General features: G+C 42.2%; 1 protein-coding gene across 6 annotated transcripts in view; it reads right to left on the bottom strand.

The window, feature by feature from the left end:
- Positions 1–24,967, bottom strand: part of PPP1R12B (protein phosphatase 1 regulatory subunit 12B) — a 202,105-nt gene that overhangs the window by 111,839 nt on the left and 65,299 nt on the right. For 2 of the 6 annotated variants that reach the window (XM_084796179.1, XM_084796180.1), the window contains exons 9-14: positions 19,526–19,638; positions 15,524–15,724; positions 13,821–13,903; positions 12,545–12,670; positions 9,758–9,940; positions 5,370–5,552 (exon numbers count right to left, since the gene is read on the bottom strand). In XM_084796179.1, the coding sequence (XP_084652305.1) occupies positions 5,370–5,552; positions 9,758–9,940; positions 12,545–12,670; positions 13,821–13,903; positions 15,524–15,724; positions 19,526–19,638 (889 nt within the window). Of the gene's footprint in view, positions 1–5,369; positions 5,553–9,757; positions 9,941–12,004; positions 12,048–12,544; positions 12,671–13,820; positions 13,904–15,523; positions 15,725–19,525; positions 19,639–24,967 lie in introns of those variants that run through there. The other 4 variants (XM_084796173.1, XM_084796174.1, XM_084796175.1 and 1 more) reach the window with 3 other exon arrangements.

The following is a 24,967-nucleotide window of genomic DNA, read 5'->3' as shown; positions in this document are numbered from 1 at the left end:
GCTGGAAGGAGGGAGGCAACTCTGTGGGCTGTCCTCTAGCCTCCACACACGTGCACGGCATTCATCTGCTCCCTTTCTACAATTATTAAGTGTGATAAATGTACTTTAGCACCTTCATTTTTCTCCATCCCCAGTGCAAGCCTGACGTGCCTTACGTGCCTTTCTTCTACGGCAGTCTCCTTCCTAGTCACCTCACACTCATTATTACCCATTCATTCTCCCCTATTTCATAGCTTCAGGCAGAGTTGAAAAGCCCGAACCTTAAAAAAAGAAAAAGAACTCAAGATACTTCAAGTTTAAAATTGTCTAGTGCCATATTGCCTACAAAATCCACTACTAGGTATATACCTGAGAAATCCGTCCACACAAAAATCTACACGCAAATGTTTATAGAGACATCATTCACCCAAATGTCATCAGCTTATGAACAGGCAAACACCACCGAACGATGGGCTACAAAAAAGGAATAAAGTCCTGATACCTGCCTCAACATGGATGCGCTTCAAAAACGTACTAGAAAGAGGCCAGTCATAAACTCTCATCTTGTTTACATTTATATGAAAGGTTGAAAATAAGAAAAACAGAAAATATATCAGGGTTGCTTAGGTTGTACAGAATGGGGTATAAAGAGATGAGGGAAATAGGCATTCAATTTCCTTTTTAGGGAATAAGAATGTTCAAAATTCACTGTGCTAACAGTTACACTTATTGGGTCCATATCCTAAAAACCAATGTCTTTGGATGGAGAGATGGCTCAGTGGTTGAGAGCATTTGCTGATCTTACAGAGGGCCCAGGTTCAGTTCTTGGCACCTACATGATGGCTCCCAACCATTATGGTGGCTCCAAGTTCCTCTAAAGTCCAGTTTCAAGGATCTAGTGCCTTAATTATAGCCTCCACAGGCACCAGACAGGCGTGTGATGGACATACGTGCATACATTCAGGCAAACATTCACACACATAAAATAAAGTAAATAATTACAAAAATAAACAACCAATCATGCCACTTTAAATGTGCAATTATATGGTATATTAATTGTGTCTCTATAAAACTGTTGTAGAAATTCTCCTGGCTAATTATGGTTTGTAGGATATAAATCCTAAATCCTCATCCCCGGCTGGAAGATGCTGACACGACATAGCTGCCTCCTTCCTCCTCCTCATGCCTCATCTTAACCACTCTCCCCCATATTTCACTTAGTTATAAACCTTGAAATTTCCCCCAAACAACCTTACTGCTCTTATTACTTACTTATGTCTTTTCAACTGCCACGACTTTGCTTCATCCCTAGGGGCTCGAGAGACGGCTCAGAGGTTAAGAGCACTTGTTGCTCTTGCAAAGGATCCAGGTTCAGTTCCCAGTGTTCACATGGTGCTTCACAGCTACCTATAACTCCCGCTCCCCCTATAACACTCTCCTCTGATCCCTGGGCACCAGGCACATATGTGGTGTACATACATATACATGCAGACCAAATGCTCATACACATAAAATAAAATAAATCTTAAATAAAAAGTTTTTCCTCTCTCTGCTACTTATCCCACAGACCTTTGTCTAAGCATCACACTCTTCCTGAGAACCTTCTGGAGTCCCCCAGGGGAAGTGCTCATGAGCAGATTTCTGTAATATACCCCTCATGACTTATACACTACCTCTTTATGGTATAGGCTGAGCATCTCTTAACCAAACTGCTAGGGATTAGAAGCATATTAGATTTTGATTTTTTTTTTCAAAATTTGAGATTAAACATAATGAGTTAATTTGGGATAAGAAATCCATATCTAAACATAAGATTGCTTTATGTTTCATGTGGTGTGTCCCCCACAACATGCTCCTGTATTGAAGACTTGGTCTCCAGCTAATAGGCCCAACAACGAGCAGTGCGGGACCAGGACAGCTCAGTGTTGCAGACATTCAGAGGTGCGGCTTCATTAGTGGAGTTGATCACTGGAGGGACATTCTCAGGAGCTATATTGTTCTAGTCCACGGCCTCTGTTGCTCTCTGCCCTCCTGGTTGCCAGACATGAGCAGCTCTGCTTGTCCATCCCTCCACCATGATGTTTTACCTCACCAAAGGCACAGAAAAATAAAGCTGCTGGCCATGAACTGCAATTTCTGAAGCATGAGCAAAATAAACTGTCCTCCTGTTAAACGGTTTCTCGAAGATGCTTTTCACAGGGTCCAAAACTGATGCACCCACCATACACAGAACATGAGGTTATCTTACTCATAAAAATAGTTTTGTACAGGAAGTCAGGTATGGTGGCATACGTAATCCTAGAACTAAGGAGGCTGAGGCGAGAGGTCTGGGCCATATAGTAAGTACCAGACCAGCCAGAAAGACACAGCAAGACCTGTTCTTCAAGAAACAAAAGCAAAACCAAGTTTGTATATGTGTGGAATTTGGAACCTTTTTCAATTTTCAGATTAATAACGTGCCACCGTATGTATCACAGAGGTGATTGTTGACACTTGTGATCTCTACCAGCACACAGCTTCCTGTAGGTTCATATCGTGTTTGTCTAGTTCACTTATGTACTACTTAGGCTTAATGTGATTCCTGGGAACAGCAGCTACCAAGATTTTGAAAAGAATGAAAGTTAATACATAACAAGTGACCAACAGCTCTTGGTCTAGTGTCATTTCTACTTATTTTCCTCATGCCAGTCTTTATGTATATGAATGTTTGGCCTGAATATATGTATGTGAACACTGTGTGTGCCTGGTGCCCGTGGAAGCAGAAGAGGGCCATGGTCCCCTTGGACTGGAGTTAGGGTGGTTGTAAGTCACCATGTGAGTGCTGAGACTAGAAACTGCCTCCTCTGCGAGAGCAGCACATACTGAACCATCTCTCCAGCCCACTTCATACTACTCCAAGAGGCACTAAAATCTAGTATCCATGCATCTTGATACAGCATACTTCCAGTTCACTAATGTCTAGTCTTTTTAATTCTTTTGTTTGTTTTATGTAGACGGGGTTTCACTGCTTATCGCTGGCTGGCCTGGAACTCACAGATCTCTGTCTCCCAAGTGCTGAGATTAAAGGTGCCTACCACCCACGCCCAACTAGTTACTAATTCTTATAGATATTAATTCTTGAGGAAATGTATCCTGGTCATCCTGTTTGTTAAGTAGAAGGTGCTCAGTGGATACCTGAGGACTGACAAAACAACTGAAACAATCAGAATCTGTAGCAGATGCTGTCTTATCTATTGTAGGTTATGAAATTCACAGAGGCAGTGGCTCTCTATGAGCCTCCAATGGATGCAGCAGTTCAATACAGCCTGAAAACAAGCATGACTTCCCCATCTTAACAAGGATCATCATCTTAATGAGTTTAACTTGTTTTACTTCTCTCAGCTTAAGAAACACTGTGTGTGTGTCGGGGGGGGGGGGGAAATGTGGGTGTATGGATTTGTGTGAATATGTGCATATTCACAAATAGGTGTGTATGAGGGGAGGTGTCTTCCTTAACTACTTTTCCACTCTAACTTTTGGAGACAGGGTCTCTCACTGAACCAGGTAGCCATGGATTGGCCATGCTGCCTTTTCAGTGAAGTCCCAAGACTCTGCCTACTTCTGCCTCCTCCAAGTGGAGATGCTGTGTCTTGCTGTCACGAGGATGGTAATGATCCTCATAATTGCACAAAAACCACTTTACCAGTTGAGTCATATCTCTTGCTCTAAGAAACATTTGTAACAGTGACTTTTCTTTAGCTAATGAAACGACTGCTCTTTAGGTTCTCGGATGAAGCACGTGACACTTCTCTGCTCAGTAGAGTCAATACACAAGCATTACACACTCAAGACTGGCTTATACTATTTCCTTTTTTTTTTTAATTTTTTAAAAAGATTTTATTTATTATTATGTATACAGTGCTCTGCCTGCATGTACACCTGCAGGCCAGAAGAGGGCATCACATTATAGATGGTTGTGAGCCACTATGTGGGTGCTGGGAATTGAACTCAGGACCTCTGGAAGAGCAGTCAGTGCTCTTAACCTCTGAGCTCTCTCTCCAGCCCCTATACTATTTCCTTGACTAGAAGCCAATTAAAAGAGAACAACTGAGGGCACAGCTCAGCCCTTAAGAGTGACTCAATCTTAGGAACACTTGCTGCTCCTCCAGAGGACTTGAACTTGAGTCCACTCATGGCAAGGAGGCTCAAAACCTCCTGTAACTCTAGCTCCACAGTATCTGACCCCTTCTTCCGGCCTCCAAGGGCACCAGCATCACACACGGCATGCACACGCGCATACACACACACACACACACACACACACACACACACATGTATTCATGTAGGCATGCACTCACGCATGCACACACACACATACAGATGTGTTTTTTTAAAAAGAAAAGAGGGTAACTATTAGCTCAGAAACCTTTTAGTGCAGATAATTGATTTTTTAATTTTATGGAAAGAAAAATAACAAGCAAGTGCTATTTTAAATACACATCTTCTCCTTTCTCAAAATGTGTACTTTAAGTTGTCTTCACAATGAACAAAGAACTAAAAAGTTCGGTACTGTATCTTTTGGATAGCATCCTGGCTTCTCACACACATAGACTGTGAGAAGTAGAAAAATGAGTCAAACTAAAAATCTAAATCTTGATAAAGGTCTGTCTCTTTTTCTAGTCTTCGAAAACTGATACTATAGCCTGAGTCTTCCACGTATACTGGGTTTTTTACGGCTTCAAGCTCAAGACAATGTCAACAGCTCTTTCTTTCACTACACCGTCCACAGTCCCTTAATCCTAACAAGTGAAAACTTCTGCTCTTCTTCGAATCTGTCTCATGTGGATCGACATCTGCTCTCTCAGAATGTCTCTCTAAAATCACTGCATGGTAGTAACCGTCTGTGCCCCTAGTCTCAGGCAGGCCAAAGCAAGAGGACCAAGGGATCAAAGCCAGCCTGGGGAAGCACAGCAAGTCTCAACAACTGCAGGCAAGTGAGCCACAATCCCACATCACCATAAGTGCTCATTTCCTTCCTGGTATTCTGCTCACATACGCCCAGCGCTGCTTCTTTGAGCTTTTTATCACAGTATTACTTTGCTGCATGAAGTGATCACAGAAAACTCAGAACAAAACAAAGGCTTTTTCTCTGTGCTTCAAGCTCCCCATCACAAAAGGCAAAAATATGCCTGTCAATTATAAGACAAATAGAAAAAAAGAGCTCAGACTATACACACAACATAATGTTTAACAGTCAGAAATAAGACCTCCACCAAAGAAAAACTCCCAAGCTGAGACATAACCAGATAGTAAAATGAAGACCTGTCTAAGCTTGGGTCAAATGCTTCATACCCATTTTTCTGTCTCTTATCTCACAGCAGAGGCCTGCAAATGCATCAACAACCTCGTACCTCCTCTTCTCCCGGCCTTCCACAGAGGAGTCTGTTCCAGTGGAGGAGAACACTGCGGCAGCTGGAACCCCATTGGCAGTGCTTGGTGCAGGGCGGTTGGTGATCACACACAGTGGAGTACTGGAAGAGACACTGTCTGTGGTCTTTTCTGCTGCTGAGTCAGCCTGGGATTTGTAAGGAGTCCTGAAATTAAGAAAGACAGGAGCAAAAGGAGAATGGTCAGGCACGGTGTACAACAGAACCCTGGCCCAGAGAAAGGAGGCATAGGTCTAATGAGAACCTTCTTGCTCAGATTTTGTTTGTTGGTTTGTTAATTCTGAGCTCTTAAATATTGGAACAGTATGATTTTACATTTAGTCTGACATCTTCTTCCCAGGACTTAATGTTTTATAGGATTTTTTTTTTTGCATGAGATTAAAAAACAAACAAACAAAAATCAGCTGTGGCACGAGGCAAGGTAGTGACATACGCAAGAGTGTCTTAAATGACTCATTGCCACCTGACCTCCCTCCACACATGCACAAAGAGACAGGATCTCACCACAGGTGAAAAAGACACTAAAATCACTTACGATATTAAGTCTCCACCTGTCCCTCAATTCTTGGCAGGGGAAGTCTTTGTGGCAGTCCTCAGCCTAGGTTTGATGATGATCATCTTCTTGAATTATCCATTTGAAAAGTATTCTACAACCTCAGTCTATTTGGTTCTCTCTCACCTAGTCCAGCAGCTGCAGTCTTTTTCCTTTTAGCCAAGCACCTAATTCTCTACACTCATAGCTGCCTAAGAAACTGAAACAGAAGTCGAGCAGGATTCTATATGTAACCTTAACTACAGACTGCAACAGCAAGCTGTGTAATTAAAGTCATTTATGTGAAAATAAGATCTTTGTTTCTTAACAAAGAGCCAGGAGCAACCATTGGCTCTCCACCCAAAAAGCTATCATTTGTGATGTCACAGCTTGTTGCTGGGGTAACAGAGATCCAAAATTGATACTTGCAGAGATGGGAGAAGCAATGAAAAGCATGAACGTTAAAAATCTGTTTTTCACCTACTCACAATTATCAGAAATGTTTACTTCCAAATAATCACATTATTAGGATAAGAAGAAAAGAGGTAATCAAATCATAAAATCTAAACGTGGCATTAAGAACTGCATAAAAATATAACACTTTGAAGAAAAAAAGCTATAACTAAAAATATATAAACTACTTCTCCAGAAGCAATTAAAACCTCGAATAAAGTGATATTTTATGTTCATTTTTTCATCTAAAAAGTTGGAGATAAATAATTTCCCAGATTTATTAGTATACAGGAAGTACTAATTAAATTAACAAGAAGAATGGCCATAATAAATGTAGGGCCAACCTAGAGAACAGTGTGTGTACCTATAACTCTCAACTACTAGGAGGCTGGGGCAGGAAGATTCTGTCAACCCAAGAGTTGAGACCAATCTGGGAAACAGACTCCACCTCTCCATCAAAAACAACCACAAAAACATTTGTACTTAACAAAAACTTACTCAAGTTTCTTTGGGGGTTAATGTGCTTTGGCTTTTCTGCATTTTCTTTTTTTAAGACTACTTATTAGTGAGTGAGTGTGTGTGTGTGTGTGTGTGTGTGTGTGTGTGTGTGTGTGTATGTGCATGTATATGTAAAGTGGTCAAAGGACAACTTTGTGGCGTTGACTCTCTCCTTCCTTTACATGAATTCTGGGGATCAAACTCAGGTTGCCAGGCCTGTGCCCCAAGTATCTTTATCTGCTCAACCATCCTGCTAGACTTGCAATTTGTTAGACTGTTGAAATGGCAGAAATTTTACTTTATTTTGCTGTCCAGTAGGACTTTACTATTATTTTGAAACACACTGTAAGTTCATAAGCAGGCTGTTCAGAGCAGCCAGGAAAGCTCCACAGCAGGAGCAGAAGCCACATAATGGAGCCACATGGTGTTAACACTCAACCTACTTAAAGATCTGATCTCTTCATCTATAAAATATGGAAAATAATACTGCATCATGCAGAGTTATCGTGATGATGAGACAAAATAATTTTTGCACAACACTTAAATAGTGCCCAGAATAAAATATAAGCTCAGTATAAACAAAATGTGACCAAAAGGGTGGGTTTTACATGAGCTAATTTGTATGTAAAACCTGCTTCAGTTCCCTAATGGCTATGTGATCCGGGCAGATGATTAAGCTTTTGGTTTGCATTCTTCATTTAAAAATACATACAATACTTAATATACCAGAGGGCTACTTATGAAACTATAAATGCCCAAGGCAGGAGTTACCTGACCTTCATTACCTTACCTTCCTAACAGGTGCCCTCTATATTTTTAAGTTATTTTTTATCTTTGAGATTATAACTTTTTTTTTACATTTATTTGTTGTATGTGGGTCGGGTGTTGCACACATGCAGATGTGCTTGTGGAGGTCAGAAGGCAATTTCAGTGCTTCCCTTTGACTATGTGAGATCCAGGGATGTCAGGCTTGATGCAAGGTCCTTCTCCCATGAAGCCATGTCTCCAGCCCTGTGTGCTCTGTATTTGCTAGGGCAACACTGTAGTTACCAAGAATCCACATCTTCCAAGGTCTTCCAGATGCCTGAAATGTCCCAAGAGACATAGCCTAGAGCTAACGTGTCTGAAAATGCCTGTCTTTGTCAGCTTCCCCTTGTCTGTTACTTCCTACCCAGAATGCTAGCATGGCGAGAGCTCCAGCAGTCATTCTGCGCAGTGAGGCAAGCCTCGGAAACAGAATCCACGGTGTGAAGAAAAAGCTCTGGCTCTTTTAATGATTTTGGAGTTACTGTGCTGGCCTTGTTTCTGGGCTTTCTTACTTTTAAGAAAAAAGAAGCCTTATCATACTTAAAGCAATATTATAGGAATTTATTGCTACATGTGAATAAACCAAGTCCTAGTGCACAGATGCATTTTGCAGAGAAACTAGTCCAGTGCCTGCCACAAAATAGGGTTCAACGAAAACTTCCCCAGTTTCAGCTCTGTGAGCTCCTTACTGCTATGTGTTGAACCCAGGGCCTTAGGCACGCTAAGCAAGTGCTAACCACTAAGTCAAGCTTCCGTCCTCCTGTCTGGGTTCTTCACCTTTAGTGATAGTATACAGAATGCCTATGTAGCTGTACTATTATAGGAATCTAATAAATTTCTATGTAACTATACATGCTACTATTAGAATCATAAGCCTGAAATCTCTACATACTTATTCCAGTATTAATGACAATGCATTATAAAATACTGCTTTCTAACCAAATTAATGATGACTATTTGGTTCATGGAAAGAAATCTAGTAAACAGGCAAACATCGACCAAGCACCACCATACCAGGTGTTCTAGCAACAACCCTATCAAAACAGCCTCCTCCAACACCCAGGACAGGGTGCAAAGTGCAACTAACGGCTGGGAAAATGCTCTGGTGAAGAGCACGCAACGCTCATGCAGAAGACTCTGGTTTCGTTTTCAGTGCCTACTACAGGCGGCTCACAACCACCAGACAATGCAGTTACAAGAGGTCTGGTACCCTTTTCTGGCTTCATCAGGCACTGTACACATGTGGTACACATACATACAAGCAGGCGCGCGCGTGCACACACACACACACACACATACATATATTAAGTGTGTGTATGAGGGTGTCAGCCGAGTGTGGTGGTACTTGTCTAATCCGAGCATTTAGGAGGCAGATGTCTCAGTTCAAAGCTAACCTGGCTTACTTAGTGATGTCAAAGCCATCCAGGCCTACATTGTGAGGCCCTGCCTCCAAATAAACAAAGAATAAAGGAACTGAAGTTCTGTTGTGCTTTCACAGTGACACTCTGCCATGCTACCTTTAAATGAATGGAAAACCCAAAAAGATCTACTCCCAGAACAGTTTCTGCAAACATAAACCTCTCTCTTCTCATAGTGTTCCCAAAGGAATACTAATTAGCATTCCTCAGAAGACTGTAAGGAGGTTTTTGGAACATGAATTAGCTTTTCATCTAATCTGAGTTTGTATGTCGTCTTCCAAATGACTAAATGCATAAGATTTTTACTAGAACATTAGTATGTAAAATAAAGCAAAAGTTTAAATACATAATTCACCATCATGGGTCTGACTCTAAAACTGTAATCACAACTGGAAAAGTGGCTGAGAACTGAAAGCAATTCATGCTACACTGACCCTGGACCATCAAGACAATGGTGTGAATCCAGTTTTATTCAATAAGCAACTGTTGGCCAGGAAGTCAACACAAAAGCATCTTCATTAAATTCTGGGGTTTCAACTTGCTCCTATACCGACTGACAAAGCCTCTTTGCATCAAATCTTGTTTGTGTTTCCAGAAGCGTTAACTGTGACAATGCAACTCGAATGGCTCCCGAGAAGCCTTACCTGACATGTTGCACAGGTGCAGTAGTGTTTGTACTGACTGGTGCAGGGCAAGAAGAGGCAGGTTGCCACTGGCTGCCCCGAGAGGTAGATGAACCAATGGTAATGGGTGAGGTAGCAGGAGATGAATTGCGATTGGCTGAAATGTAGGGACTGGTGGGGTCACTACTTTTACCAAATGAAGCACTGCAAAACAGCACATGGTCACTTTCTTCAGGACATGCTGCTCACCCACCACTTCCCAACACCACCTTCCCACCCAGACTGTGCACATGAAAGGAAGGTAGGCCAAAGAGATGGCATGGCAACCAGGAAGTGCAGAGCTAACTCCAGCCAGAGCTGGGGCTCCAGTAGCAAGCAGGCAATCATCCAAGAGTGAAGAAGTCATCACTCTTTGAAGGATGATTTTTTATTTTATTTTATCATCCAAAAGAATAGAGGAAGAGAGGTGGCATTCAACAAGAGAAAGCAAGAAAATAGAGTACATGACAAGAAACTATTATTATTAGAAGAAAAAAATCCCCACAGACCTAAGGCCCCAAGTCATGCAACACAACCACCTACACGATAGAGAAGTAATGCTGCAAAAGCCAGAAGACCCAAGAATTGGGGAGGTCTTAAATTTAAAACAAAAAAGTAAAGGAGAGAAGGGAGCTACGTGGGGGGGGTGGGAGGGGGGAGGGGGGAGGGGGGAAGGGGGAGAAATGGCCTGAGAGCTGCAGTTATTTAGCTTAAAGAAAAGTGTCTTGGGGAAGATTTAAACTTTTAAATCTACAAAATAATAAGTGGGGGTGGGGGGGGAAAGGCAAGCGTTTTTGTTTGTTTTCATCTGAAGACAGTAAGAACTATCTCAACTGCAGCAAAATATTATTTGGGTTAGGAGTTTGTAATGATGCTTTCTGACTGTAATAGCATTGAAACACTAGTTGGGGTGGTGGGGACACGTGATGACAAAAAGCTGTGAAAACATCACTAGAAAAGAGGCATTTTACTGGGCTATACCAGACTAGCTCCTGGCTGAATACAAGAGATGATACAGAGAATGTGAAGAAGACCAAAGCTCGACACAGCAGGGGATGAGGGATCCCTACTTGCACGTTCTTTTTAAACGGCGATGCCATACAAATCTCTCTTCTTGGGAAAATCACTGTAGGGTCACAGAAAATGAGCACTGGAAATCTAAGACATCAAGTAAATGATAGCTCTGTTCCCAAAAAGTGCTCATGTAATTAAGCACAATTTGCAGTCCTCTTTTGTGTTCACTATAACGTTATCCAACCTACATCAAACCAAAGCCATTCAAACCCATCTGCTGCCAGTTTGGGTCATGAACATCAGCAACCTCATGCCCAAAGAACTCCACGCTTGAAAACTAAATTGAAATTTTCTTTTTCCTACCTTGAGAACTTAATTCTCTTAGAAAAGTTTTCTTGGATATTGGATTTGATTGTAAGAAATAGTAATGTATCTTGGTGAATCAAGGTATTTCTCTGTAAGAGAAATAGGTGACACCCTCATAAATCTCCGAACACCTGATTTGCATAATAGTCAGTAGGCTTGGCTGTAGCTCAGTTGGTAGTATGCTTGCCCTGCCTGGTGCACAGAAGGCCCTGCCTGGCGTGCAGAAGGCCCTGGGTCAATTCCTAGTCTCACAAATGTGTTGTAGTGACATATGCCTGCAATCTCAGCACTTAGGAGGTGGAGTCAGGTAGATCAAAATTCCAAAGTTACTTTCGGCTACACAGAGAGTTCAAGGCCAGCTTAGGCTCCATGAGGCTCTGCCTGTGTAAATACATAAAATAAAATAGCCATTGAGATCACTGAACTGGGCTTGTATACTTCCAAGTCAAGACCTTTCTAAAGATGTTCCTGCAGAACTGAAGTATTACAGGCAGCGCTGTGTCCATTATTATAGCTTATTCCCCATGTTCCAGCATTGACTACCTGTCAGGTAGAAATTGTTTTGATGACAGACAACTAATCTGCTCTCATAGCCTTAGCCAAAGCCTCATGATGAAGGCAGAGGCGGCAGCTGGAAGGGTTAAAAGTGGAAGTGAAGAAAGAATTCAGAGTAAGCAATGAAAAACAGATTCTTCTACATCAGCAGCAAAATCCAAATGAAAATATTATTAAGTGTCTCTTGTGGCTGAATGGTTCTGGCAGAGGTGCTGTGCTTGCTGGCTAGCTTGTGCAAGCAGAGAAAACAAGTGCAGGAAAGAGAGTACAGATGAGACCAAAGGAACCATGTACCTTCTCTGCACACCAAACTCGCGAGTTGCACATCTTGATGGATCTGAGGGCCAGTAAAGTCACAGAAGAACAAAAACAACTCAAGTCCCTAAAGTAACAGGCTCAATATGAAATGTCTTAAATCCAACAGAACTACTCCCATTTCCCACCCTGCCGTGCCCCTCCCACTCTCACCCCCAAGTATAATTGGTGATGAAAACTACTCTAGTTTTAGAAGAGGGAAAGCCAAGACTAGGCAAGAGTGTATAAATTCCATCTTCCCCAGAGATCTCCAGATGCCACTTTAGACTGAAATTTTATTAGGGCCAAGAGGGCAGGTTGTAAAGTTGGGTCTGTGGTGGGGACTGGAATCAGCTTACTGTAATTCAGTTATTAAGAGAACAATTCATTTTAAATTAGTGAAAATGTTGATCCCAAGAAATCTAAAAGCCGTTCATTTTTTTTGTGGTGCTAACTGGATATAAAAAGCATGCAACCGTTACCCAAACTCCTATGATCAGAGCAAAGGATGATCACCTCCCACCCCTCTGCAGCTGGTACCTTTTCAAGTACGTTGACACATAGGTGGAAGGAGCAGTTGTCTGCGGGGTTTCATTTCCCTTCGCTTCGTCCCTCCATAGCTGCCTGTTGTGGGAGCCACTCCTCACTAGATTAACAGCTGACTCTCTGTAGAGGCAGGAAAGACAACACAGCAAAACACTCATTCCTACCACCAGTTTGGACTGTAAACAGAGAAAAAAAGCCAGAGGAAAACTGAACCAGCTCAAGAAGCAGGCACATTTTCCCAGTGATCCTCTTTTCTATACCTGTTTCCTATACTAATTTTGCCTTTCTTCTATCAACATGAAAGCCAACTCATTCCAATAGGTAGCGAATTATACCTCACATCAAAGGCCCCTCACTCTCTTGTGATGAGGGACTTTTTTGTGTCATTTGTTACTCTCACTTAAGAAGCACCTTGTACTAGTCCCCAGTGGCAGGGTACAAAAGAGTCAATGAGGTTACTACAGAAGTAAGGGTGCTGCTGGGCGCCTCCTTAGCACTACAGTAAGAAGATATCCAGAAGGGGCTGTGCTAGGCCTTTTGCACTCACAAGACTTGGGGTCTTTGCTGTAGAGGCTGTAGGCTCAGTGCAATCCCTCTTGAGCTTTAATGTCTATTTGAATCACTGAGGAAATTCTGCTAAAGTTCAGATTGTGGTTCAGCAGCTCTGAGCCGCAGCCTGAAGTGCAGTTCCAACAGGCTTCCAGGTGGTGCCTGCTGGAGTAGCATAGCATGCCTTCAGAAAAAGAGGGTCTAGTTTGGGTATGCCTTGAAATGTAACAATATTTTAAAATCTCCATTATTCATTTGAGTTGATGAAGAAGGCATTAGATTTTTACTTCCTTACAAATTAGAAGCTGACCATTTCAAGAAAACAATCTATTCAATGTTTTGTTTAATATGTGGTATGCAGTATGCTAGGCATGGCAGAGTGGCTTGAGAAACAAAAACAGACATGGGTTGCCTTTACAGAGCTTGCAGGGGTACTAAAACGCATACTCGGAAGGGTCAGGGGCCTACAGACAGTGATTTCTAAACCGGAGTTACAATTTAAAGGGTGAAGGACTAGAGAGAGAGAGAGAGAGAGAGAGAGAGAGAGAGAGAGAGAGAGAGAGAGAGAGAGAGAGAGAGAGGTTGGGAGGTATTCTGAGTGGAAGGACAAGCAATCCATAACACACTGAAAACACCTGTGGGGAAAGCAGAATAAGAACAGCCAGATCCCCGAGCCCCGAGGCGCTGAAAGACACCACCTTCTGGCATGTGCTGTGATTACCTGTTCTCCTTCTCTTCAATGTCACTTGTGCTGCTGAGCCGCCGGGGTGCTAGCGTACTAAAATAGCTTTTGTTTTCTCTTTCCTATAAAACAAAAGCATGTAAAACGAGATAAAGGTTGAACACTGACATAGCATAAAACATTTTTGGTAAAAAAGCAGGACTCTGCTAGGCATAGTGGCACTCGTGTAATCCCAGCCCATGGGGCATATAAACAGGAAGATTTAATTAAGTTCAGGGCCAGCCAAAGCTGCAACACTAAGATTTGCCTTAACTCTCAGGTGGAGGGCAAGGGCGTGGGGGTGGGGAGTGGGACTTATGGGAGTTACACATTATCATGTCTGGAGTCATCCTTAATTCTATCTCAAGTGGTATTACGAAAGGTTAGCTTTCAAAAGTTTATTTCTACTTTTCCTTCATCAAAATCCTACAACGGAGGGAAATAATTCTCAAGAGGAAAGTCAGAGCGCTCCAGTGTAGGAAACAGCACAGCGTACACAGAGAGCAGCTCTGAGGGGAGTGAGAAGGGGCCTGAGAAGCCACAAGCAGCTCCACACAGCGCCCTGCATACAACAGTCACATTCAGTCTCCAGCTATTTTTCCTTGAAATGCAACTTCTTTGGGGACACATACAACAGATACACCTCACCCACGTGCTAGCCCTCATCCCTTCAAGTTACCTCCAGAAAAGCAAGACAGTAAGAGGGCTATGATAACAAGGAAGACCCTGGAGAAGAACGCTAACTGAGCGCAGTAAACCTAGAACCAAATTCTCCTTTGATGAATAGAATGGTGAACTGTTTGTGAAGTCAGCCTAATCATATATTTCTATAATTGAGAAATAGGTTAAAACACTCTACTAGGCAGGGTATGGCAGTATACAGCTGGAATTCCAGCTCTTGGAAGGCTGATGCTATACAGCAAGCTCCAGGCCAACCTGTATTTTTTAACAACCAGCCAATCAACCAACCACTAAGTGCTAATGTGTCCAGCTGCATTCAAGGTCAAAGTTCAACTTTGCTTCTAAGCACCCAAACAGTAAGTTTCCTGGTACTCAGTCAGAAGGACCATTTGGGCCATGTTCAACTTTCTCTGAGTCATTGTTTTGCTCTAGATTAGAAAGTATGAAAGAATGAACATAGGAAAAGCCAAAAGGAAAACCTATTTTCCTGTGTGTGATGAATGCTCTCTCTGCATGTACACCTGCAGGCCGGAAGAGGGCATCAGATCTCAATATAGACCTTGTGGTTGCTGGGAATTGAACTTAGGACCTCTGGAAAAGCAGACAGTGCTCTTAACTGTTGAGCCATCTCTCCAGCCCCCAGAAAAAGCTGTTTTTAAGGATTTCTTTCTTTCTTTCTTTCTTTCTTTTCTTTTCTTTTCTTTTCTTTCTTTCTTTTTTTTTTTTTTTTTTTTTTTTTTTTTTGGCCAAGAAAATGCTAGCAAATAAATAATCACCTGATGAAACTATTAAAGTGGCAAGGCCAACTCATTTTTAAAGACACCAAATGCCTTACACCAAAAGCCCCTTATCCTTTTGTAAGGAGGAATTACTTTTGTTCTCCATTTCAGAAACATCTTCATAGTCTGTACTTCTACAGTCAACTCAGTGACTAGCAAAAACTTCCACCTGTAGTCACCACTGGTTTTCAGAGCACACTGCCTTGGAATCCCCTGCATGCACCCTCCCCTCCCCCAATGCACCTTATCCTTGCCATCCAGCAAAGCAGAGATCCGAGGGCTTGATGAGGAACGGTAGATGGAAGAACCTCGGTCCCTAACAGCATCCCTGGAATTGGCCACTTCACTCAACATGTTGTGACTACCAGTTTTCCTGAGTCCCAGTCTCCACGAAGAAGGAGATTCGTCCTTGGGCTCTTCTGTCTTGTTGAAAAGACTGGACAACTATCAGGGAAGAAAAAGGAAGGGAAGACAGTGCTGGGAATCTATTCTGCATTGCCCTGCTTGCTTTCCCCACCTGATGAAGCTCGGAGGAGCCGCCTGGGATGCACTGGAACAAGCCCCTGGCAGGCTTGCGGCCCTGTGCCCACTCACTTGGCAGGTGCTAGCTGCGTTTCTTCAGAAGCCAGCAGTGAACTCCAATTCTTAGTGCTGCTGCCCACAGACCTGCTCTGAGAAAGGAAGCCCTTTGATGTCCTTGTGACCCAGCATGTCCCTGAGCACCAGGAAACCGCATTCTGGGGATTCATTTTCTCTTTACTTCTGGGTACCTGAAAATAAACTACTTTTCTTCTCTATGTCTCAATGTGCTTTATCTGTACTGTGGTAATGAGCTCAATTCTTCCCTCTAATATAGTCAGAAAAAAAAAAAAGGATGAGCTAATGCATAAATATATACGAAGGCAGTGCTCTTTCACATGATGAGCTAATTGTTTCCTCTTATTGAAAACAGACTTTTTCCTTACATAATATAACATGATTAAAGTTTCCCTTTTATCTACTCAAAGCTCCTCTTGGCCTCCCCTGCCTTCTGGATCCCTCCCTTTTTATCTCATTAGTAAACAAATAAGCTCCTAAGGGATAATAATAAAGTATAATATAATAAAACAAAACTAACATATCAGGATTGGACAACACGAACACAAGGAGAAGACCCAAGAGTAGGCACAGGAAACAGAGACCCACTAGTTTGCACACTCAGAAGGCCCATAAAAACACTAAACTGGCATAATATCCACAAAAGACCTGACTCAGACCAGTGTAAGGCCTGTGCACGCTGCCTCGGTCTCTGAGAGTTCGTATGAGCTTTGATGATATAGATTTAAAAGAACCTTGTGTCCTTGGTGCCCTCCACCCCTTCCCTGCTGGCTCCTTACACTCTTTCTGCCTCCTCTCCCACAAGGTTCCCTGAGTCCTGGGGGGCGGGGAGGGGGATGTGAGGGAAACAATCCCACTTAGGGCTGAGTATTTCAAGGTCTCTCATGTGTGAGTTAATTTTAAGTTAATACTAATGGCAATTCCACAAAATTCTAATTTTGATATTAAGCAACAATTTCAAAGAGTTTGACAATTTTATTGAACAAGAAAATATAAAAGGTAAAATGCTTAGGGCTGAGAAGGTCGCCATCTTTCTTACTCTGCCTAGACAGAACACCTTTCAAAGAGAGTAGAAGCTCACCATTGCCACAATTTCATTAAGGATTTCTAGTATCAGCCAGGCGAGGCGGTGCACACCTTTAATGCCATCACTCAGGCGGCAAAGGCAGGTGGATCTCTGAGTTCGAAGCCAGCCTGGTCTACAAAGCAAGTCCAGGACAGTCAGGGCTATTGCACAGAGAAACTCTGTTTCGGGGAAAAAAAAAAAAAGGATTTATAGTATCAAAAAGGAAGCTTCAGTTTGGCATGGTGACACATGCCTATAGCTTCAGCTTTAGAAGGTGAAGGTAGGTACATCAAGGACAGACTCAGCTATATAACCCCATCTCAAAACCACAGAAAAGGAAAAGTTTCCAGCAAGATGCAGCTCAGTGGTACTATGTTTGTCTAGCATGTTCAAGACCCTAAGTTCTAGCATCAGCATCAAAAAACAAAAAACTTCTTGGTCAATGCAGGGAAACTGGCTGGAGATATGGTGCTTGCTTAGCACATACAAGACATATACATACCAAGTTCAATCCCAAGTACTGCAAAACCAAAAACAGATAAATCAGGGAAACATCATAGGCTAGCCAGAAACCAGACTAGGGTCTCTAGGGTATAACTGGTCTTTCGGATGCCAGGAAACAGTCCCTTTCCTCGGGTCTACGGATCTTTATTTATTTATTTATTTATTTATTTATTTTTTAAAGTCCTGGGTTTTTCTTCCAAAACCAGGTCACCGTTGCTGGTTAGCAGAGTAAAGGCCATTCATCCCCATCCACCTTCCGCTTAGGTTTTCTCTTGTCATCAATCATCTGGATATACACATTTTTGAGTCTCTTCCTTTTTATAAGCCATCATGATTCTAATGGGAATCCTTCCTCCTTTCCCAGAATTATTTTAGCAAAACAGCAGAAGTACATGTGTGTTGGAGGAAGGTCCAATTGTGTTTTCAAACACTCATTTCAGTGCCTTGAGATGCTGAGCTGTCTACTATACGATGATAAGGCATGTTCCACAATCATCCCGGACTGGCTAAATAAACATGCTGAAGCCTATGACTGGGTAGAGGAGAAGGAATCAGTGTTTAGGTGCGCAGGCTTGGGTTCGAGAAGAGAGAGGAGCTGCGAAGATGCAGCAGGAGAACAGGAAGCCAGAGAGAAAGGGCTGCTGTGATGCAAGGTGGCGACATGCATGCGACGGTGAGGACATCCTGAGGGAGCAGAAGCCACCCTGGGAGCCATCGGATTGGCAACTGATTGGCTTTTGTGTGGGTTTTAAAGGTACTAGGATTAGAATAGCTCAGAATCTGCCCAGCGTAGAGCTTCTTTCTGTGTCAGTCATTGGGAAACTGGCTGATTAAAGAAAACTGTTACTGTAATAATTCACTGTATTAAGTAACATAAAAAGAATAATTATTCTTTCTATGCATGCATTGTGTTTAAGTTGATATTGTTCTTTTATAAAAAGTAGGAAGTACAGCAGTGCCAGCATTTGAAGTGCAAGTAAATGGCTAGATAGTGAGCAAGGACGGCACTGTCTACGGCCTAATGACTCACAGCGATGAATGATGCTTCTAAAAATAGGTAAGGTCTGGCTGGGCTTTGCTTCATTTCCACTAAGGTGGCCAGTTAAAAACCTCTAAGGTGCCGGGCAGTGGCAATGCACGTCTTTAGGCAGAGGCAGCCGAATCTCTGAGTTTAAGGCCAGCCTGGTCTACAGAGTGAGTTTTAGGACTGTCAAGGCTGCACAGAGAAACCTTGTCTCACAAAAACAAAACAAAAAACCTCTCTAAGGCCAGGGAGTTTTTCCTAACTGCCCATTCCAAATGCCTCAGACCAACTCTGACTCTGCCAGAAGCCTAGACCTACATAAAACTGTTGCAGGAGCGTCTGCCATTTAGACAAGTCCTTCTTCTCCCACCCTTGCCCATCACATAGGGCAACACAAGAAGTTTTCACAAGAAGTAAAAAAAAAAATGTCATCGAAACAATTCTGGATGCTACATGTCTTCCCATCCAGTCTACTTTGTATACAGTTATCTTCATTTTCAATATGAAGAAAACAGGTGAAAGACAGGATCTTTTTGGTCTCAGGGTACTCTCATCCTGTTGCTGTACACATTTATAGCCATATTTGTTTGGTATTATTTTCCCAAGGACATGGGGGGCCAATGTTATGGACAGAATTTTTGTGTCCCTCCAAAATTCATATTGTAGCCTTACCCATCACGACTGCATCAGGAGACTGGGCCTCTGAGGAAGGGACAAGCGTATAATGAGGCCACCAGGGTAGGGCTGCTGCCCTTCTCACCAGGAAACATCAGTGCCCTCTCTACACGCTAAGATACAAGAAGAGGGCATCATTAAGCCAGGAAGACAGCCCTTATGAGCAACTAAAATGGCTAGCAGATTGTTCTGGGAACTCTCCAGCCCTCGGAACTGGGAGAAGCACAGTTTTAAGTCACCGTTTATGGTACTCTGGTGTAAGAGCTAACACAGGCAAGCAGGTACTCTGACTGTTTTGCAAGAATGCGTCGTTGAGGCCTTTGAGTGTGCTACTGCGGTAGAGTGAACTCTGACCTCAGATCAACCCCCAAGTACTCACTCTCCTGGCGGAAGAGGCAGTGAAGGTGCTCTGAGCCGGGGCTGGGATCTGCTCCATGACACGACTCCTGCTTTCAGAGTTGGAATGGTTGACAGCAGCTTCTGGCTTTTTATCTGTTATTTAAGACAAGAGAAGCAACAAGTATAAATATGAAAATCTTAGTGTGTATAAATTCTTTTCTACTAGGAAAAAGAGCTTTGCCATTATCAAAACAGGTTATTAGGACCATGGAATGAACGTCTGGACTCACACGAGGACAAACTCTAGCAACTGAGAGTAGAGAGAGAGAGAAAAAAAAAAAAAGCAAGGCTATCCTTATCTTGGTAGAATCCTACTTCCAATAAGAACTGTCTCTAAAATTCATCACTATAAAAAAAATCTGTTCAGTTTTGTGGAGAAGTTGACCAGGAAATTAAAACAGAAAATGTATAAGATAGACTTTGCTGTCTAGGTAATTATGTTTTTTTAAAAAGGCACATTATAATGAAAACACAAGATCATACAGTTGATTCAGATCAGCAGGTACTATAGATTTTAAAGAAGGGCAGAGCCTCTGAGGAAGAAAATAAGAAAGCTGCTACAGTTGGGGTTCCCCAAAAAGCTCCAGAGAAAGCTGAAAGACAGCCTGATGGACAGGTGGAGGAGGAATCACATCTCAGTGATCACACTCACACACCCGCTGGTTAGTAACTGACTAGCCTCATTTGAGTAGTGAGTAATTCTCGTGTTACAATAGGGCCTAAGAGTAGAAAGGACCTCAGAATACATTGTTGTTGATTAAGTTGCAGAACTTTAGTAAATGGACTCAGAACACTAGGCGTGGTCCAACCCAGCAGGGCCATCAATCTCGCCGTATATCAATTAATAACTAACACAGCGTCTGTACCTAGTGGCTTGATTCTGATGTTTATACTCTGAAAACAGATCCAGAGTAAACTACATGATCCTGTAGTAATTATAAGCTACACCTAACTGTGTGATACTTAGTTACAGGTCATGCTTAAACCTCTATTTTCTAATTAGTCAGAGATTTTAATCTTCACCTTAATAGAATTTTTATGAAGATTAGAAATAGCATTTTAAAACTTCAGAGTTCATTGGCTATAGTAAACTTCTTTATGTTTTAATGCTATTATTTGGTGGTAGTTATTATAATGATCAAGGCATTCTTTAAGTACTAAATATATCTAAGCCTTATTAAAATGAAATCGATTGTTACAGTCCTGGCTCCTGGTGCAGCATGTCTCCCTGAACCCATAGCCTCATACAGTGTCTTCTTCACACCAGCTCTGGACTTGCCAAGTGACTAAGCAATGGCCTCTGAAACATCAGCAATTGAGACACTCAGCTTTGCCCTCTGTAACTAATTCCAGAATCCAGCTGCCACATGAAGAAATAGGGCAGGCCTGCTTGGTGAGAGGAGATCACTCGCCCTTGGACATCACAGCCAACTACCAGAAACATGAGCAATGTCATCTAAGACCAACTCTCCCTCCATATGCTTTACTAGATGAAGGCACAAACATGAATAAGCACACCATCACCAAGAGCAAGACAAGCTATCCAGCAGAGCCCTTTCCAATCACCAAGCCATAGAATAGTTCACATAACGAGTCTTTCTTTTCCCCCTGAGACAGAGTATTATGGAGCTCAGTTTCACATCAAACTGGCTATGTGGTTGAGGGTGACCTTGAACTCCTGATTCTGATTTTACCTTCCAATGGCTAGAATTCCAGGTAGGTGTCAGCAGTCCAGGTTTTATGTAGTGCTGGTGATCTAACTCAGGGCCTTGTATGAGCTAGGCAAGCACTCTGCCAACTCTGCCAACTGAGCCACACCCTAGCTCAGTAGCTCAAGAGTTACTGTTTTAAGGCATTAAGTTTGGAGATGGTTTATTATTAAGCAATAGGGAATTGATATAAAAAGTATTAAAGCCAGACTAAAAAGAAGAAAAGAAAAAGTAAAATTTATAATAAAAATGCTTATATTCTCCTCAAAATACAATTTATATTTTAAATATATTAATTATTAAGGTACATGAAAATTAACATTTATCTATGAATATTTAAAAATGGGAAGATGCATTCAACAGATATTTGTTCAATGTCCAGTCACGTAATAAGCAATATCAGGAAAGACTTAGTGCATCCTCCCAGCATATTTCATGAACACCCACACAGAGAAGGCCATATGGCACACAGAAAGATAGAGAAGACACATAGGAATGTTCAAATGCATCCAAAGCTTGTCCATGGGGACATCAGAAGGGATGATAAACAAACAAACTACTTCAAATACTAAGTAGCATGAGAAAACAATATAAAAGAGCTTCAAACAAATAACTCAACGGTGGGGTGGGGGGTGTATCTACATGGCAAAGTGACAGAAGTTGATCTGAGTGGAGCGCTGAGACTTGAGTGAAATTTCAGTTGGCAAAGAACCACAGACGTGAGTAGGGGTGTCTGCTGGAACCATCTGGCTTCTGCCCACACCCAGCTACTGACACTGCTCTCTAGGATTACCGTGATTTCCTAACTGCTGGATCGTCACCGCGTGCCCCTCTCATTACTGCTCACCACTGCTGGCTTCTCTGAGGCAGAAATACATGTCCTGGTTCTCCTCAACCTCTTGGTTATATGTCTTTGTTTCCTTCATTAGCATCACCTCAATTTCAAAAGAGAGAATGCCCTGAGGTTCTTTCTTATATTTCCTTTTGCTACGATCTTTGGGAACTCTACACTTTTCTACGGTTTTTTAAATAAATTATTATGCTTATATGTGTGTTTAGCCTTCACCTAACACTGTAAAATGTTGACATCTCATTCTAAAACAGGGGTGATAATGATTTATGCCCCCGAAGTATGGTCATGGGGATTAAATGAAATTGTTTAAGTGTATTGCAAAGTTAAAAAGCAGTATAGAGATATAAAGTTGTATTGTAATTTTTAGAATGAGTCATAATCTTACCTCCTAGTGAATACCAAACTGCACTTACCTCCCTCACATGGCATGTATTTGATCCTGTAATGCTTTCTATTTCCCTACAGCTACAGTCAACAAAACCACTTAGTGAATGTGAGTAGCTGTCGTATGTGGGAAGGACTGTAAGCTTTGTCACAGGTGAAAGCAATCTTGGCGGGCTTTGCCCTTGGACAAACCACGGATACTCCCTGAGATGAACCTTGAGATAGACTGGGTGCAGCCATCCTGGGCCTGGAATTCAGGAAGTGGCCCTGGGGACTCCACCTGGACTATTGTTTTTCTGTTTTTTTGTTTTTGTTTTTGTTTTGTTTTGTTTTGTTTTTTTGACCCTCAATGGGAGAAGGAGAAGGCCCTTGCACATGAGAGACAGGCAGGCGGAGAGGACAGAGAGGAGCAGCAGGTTCAGACCAAGCTTGAGCACACATGGATTGGAAAAAGGATCAGCGAACAGGCTGGACCAGGGTGCAGACCAGAGACACCTAGGGACCCGTCCCGTGGAACGGATACCGGAAAGTGTACTCTTTTTTCCCTCTTGTGTAAGCTAGCTGGGTTGTATAATAAAATTTAATTGTTAAAAAATAGAGCCAACAGTCATATGCTGAAACCTGGAGTATAGTAATAAATTCAGTGTTCTCAGAAAAGCTGATAACGACCAAATCAGAAATAAGTGCATCATGCTATAGAGTTTAAAAAAAAAAAAGCAGAGTAGGAAAATACAGAATACTACTAGGTACTTGCCTCAGAAAGAACAAAAGACCTGACAAAAGCAACTTAAGGAAGGCGTTGTGGCTTTCAGGTTTAGAATGCACAGTCACAGGAAGGAAAGGTATAGTTTCAGGAGCAGAAGTGGCCAGCCACATCACGGCCACAGTCAAATGCTTGTGCTCAGCTATGCTTCTCTTTTTTATGTAGTCTGGGAACCCTACCTACAGAACAACGCCACCCAAATTTATTGTGCATCTTCCCATCTCAATTATAATCTAACCTAGAAAGTCTTTCACAGACATGACCAGAAATGTGTCTATAAAGTGCCTGTAGATCCCATCGAGTTGACAGGAGTAACTGTCACAGGTTTAGGCTCAAGTGTTGAAGACGCAGCCCCTAAGAGAGGCGACTGGATCGTAAGAGCTCTGACTGCACTGATGGATACGCAATGACAGACTCATAATCTGGAAGCATCTTTAGGAGATGGTAGGAGGTGAGCACGTCACTGTGAATATCTTGTTTCTGGCCCTCTTCTGTCTCTCCACCCCCAAGCTGCTATGATCTGCACAGCTTGGCTCTACTACATCCATCCCATACCATGACAGTCTGCTCAACCACAGTCCTGAAACACGGAGCCAGCTGACTCTGAAACATGAGCCAAAATCAATACCCACCCCCTTAAACAGTTCATCTCAGGTACTCCTCACTGCAATATGAAAGATAATTAATTCAGGCTCCAGTTGTTTTAATTTTCCATATCAGAAGAAAAAAAAAAACACTGGTTGCTCTCGCAAAGAATCTGGGTTCCATTTCCAGCTCCCACATCGCACTCACAGCCATCTGCAACTCCAGTTCCTGGGAATCTGATGCTGTCTTTTGGCCTCCACGGGTACTGCATGCACATGGTGCACAGACATGCATGCAAAACACCCATACACATAAAAATAATAAAATAAAATAATGGAAATCCAAGGCTCCATGAATATAAAGTCAATTCCCCTTTACTGAAAACTGAGCTGATGCCTGCCTTCCCTATAAAGCTGATGGCCTCTAACTTCCTATGGCAACAGACAACGAGCTTCAGATTAAGACACGAAGAAGGGCAGTCTTCTCTCATGATTGAGAAAAACTATCAGCAAAGCCAAACAACAGAGATACAGCCTTAGTCCTTCACCTTACCATGAACTGAAAACATCTGGAAGCAAAAAGCATGACCTTGCATTTGTGCTAAATATATATAGTTTTTTTTTTCTTTTTCAGATCTGTGTCCTTACATTTTTATCAATCCCTAAGAAGTATGGAATAGCGGTTATTTACACTGTACCAGGTAATATGAGCAACAGGGAGACAGTCTGAAGTATATATTATTAACATGAATAATAAAAGTAAATCTGATTTGCTCTTTCATTAATTCCCTCACTCAGGAACTGAGGAAGCTTCACAAAATAAGAAAAAAGTTAGGATTCAGTTTATAGAATCAGAATCACATAATAAGTAAATGCAAATTTTTACCATTGTGTTGAAAATATTTAACCCAAAGTTTCGATAAGGCCCATGCCTCTCAGTCTACTGCCTTCTTGGAATCCAGTCTATGGCTGACCTGCCGGTGGAAGGGCAGGACAACTAGGTCCCTCTGTGCTCCTTACTGGATGACTGCCATCAGAACGGCAGGTATATTTTAAGTGAGCTCACAGCTTTTCTAAGCATATTGTCGTCAGCAATCCAGTCTCTTGGGAACTGCACCTCAAGCTCTTT

The sequence above is a fragment of the Acomys minous genome (assembly GCF_964271855.1).
Source record: "Acomys minous genome assembly, chromosome: 1".
Classification (NCBI taxonomy): Eukaryota; Metazoa; Chordata; class Mammalia; order Rodentia; family Muridae; genus Acomys; species Acomys minous.
The sequence above is the reverse complement of the archived record's forward strand: the minus strand, read 5'-3'. Positions and strand labels throughout refer to the sequence as shown.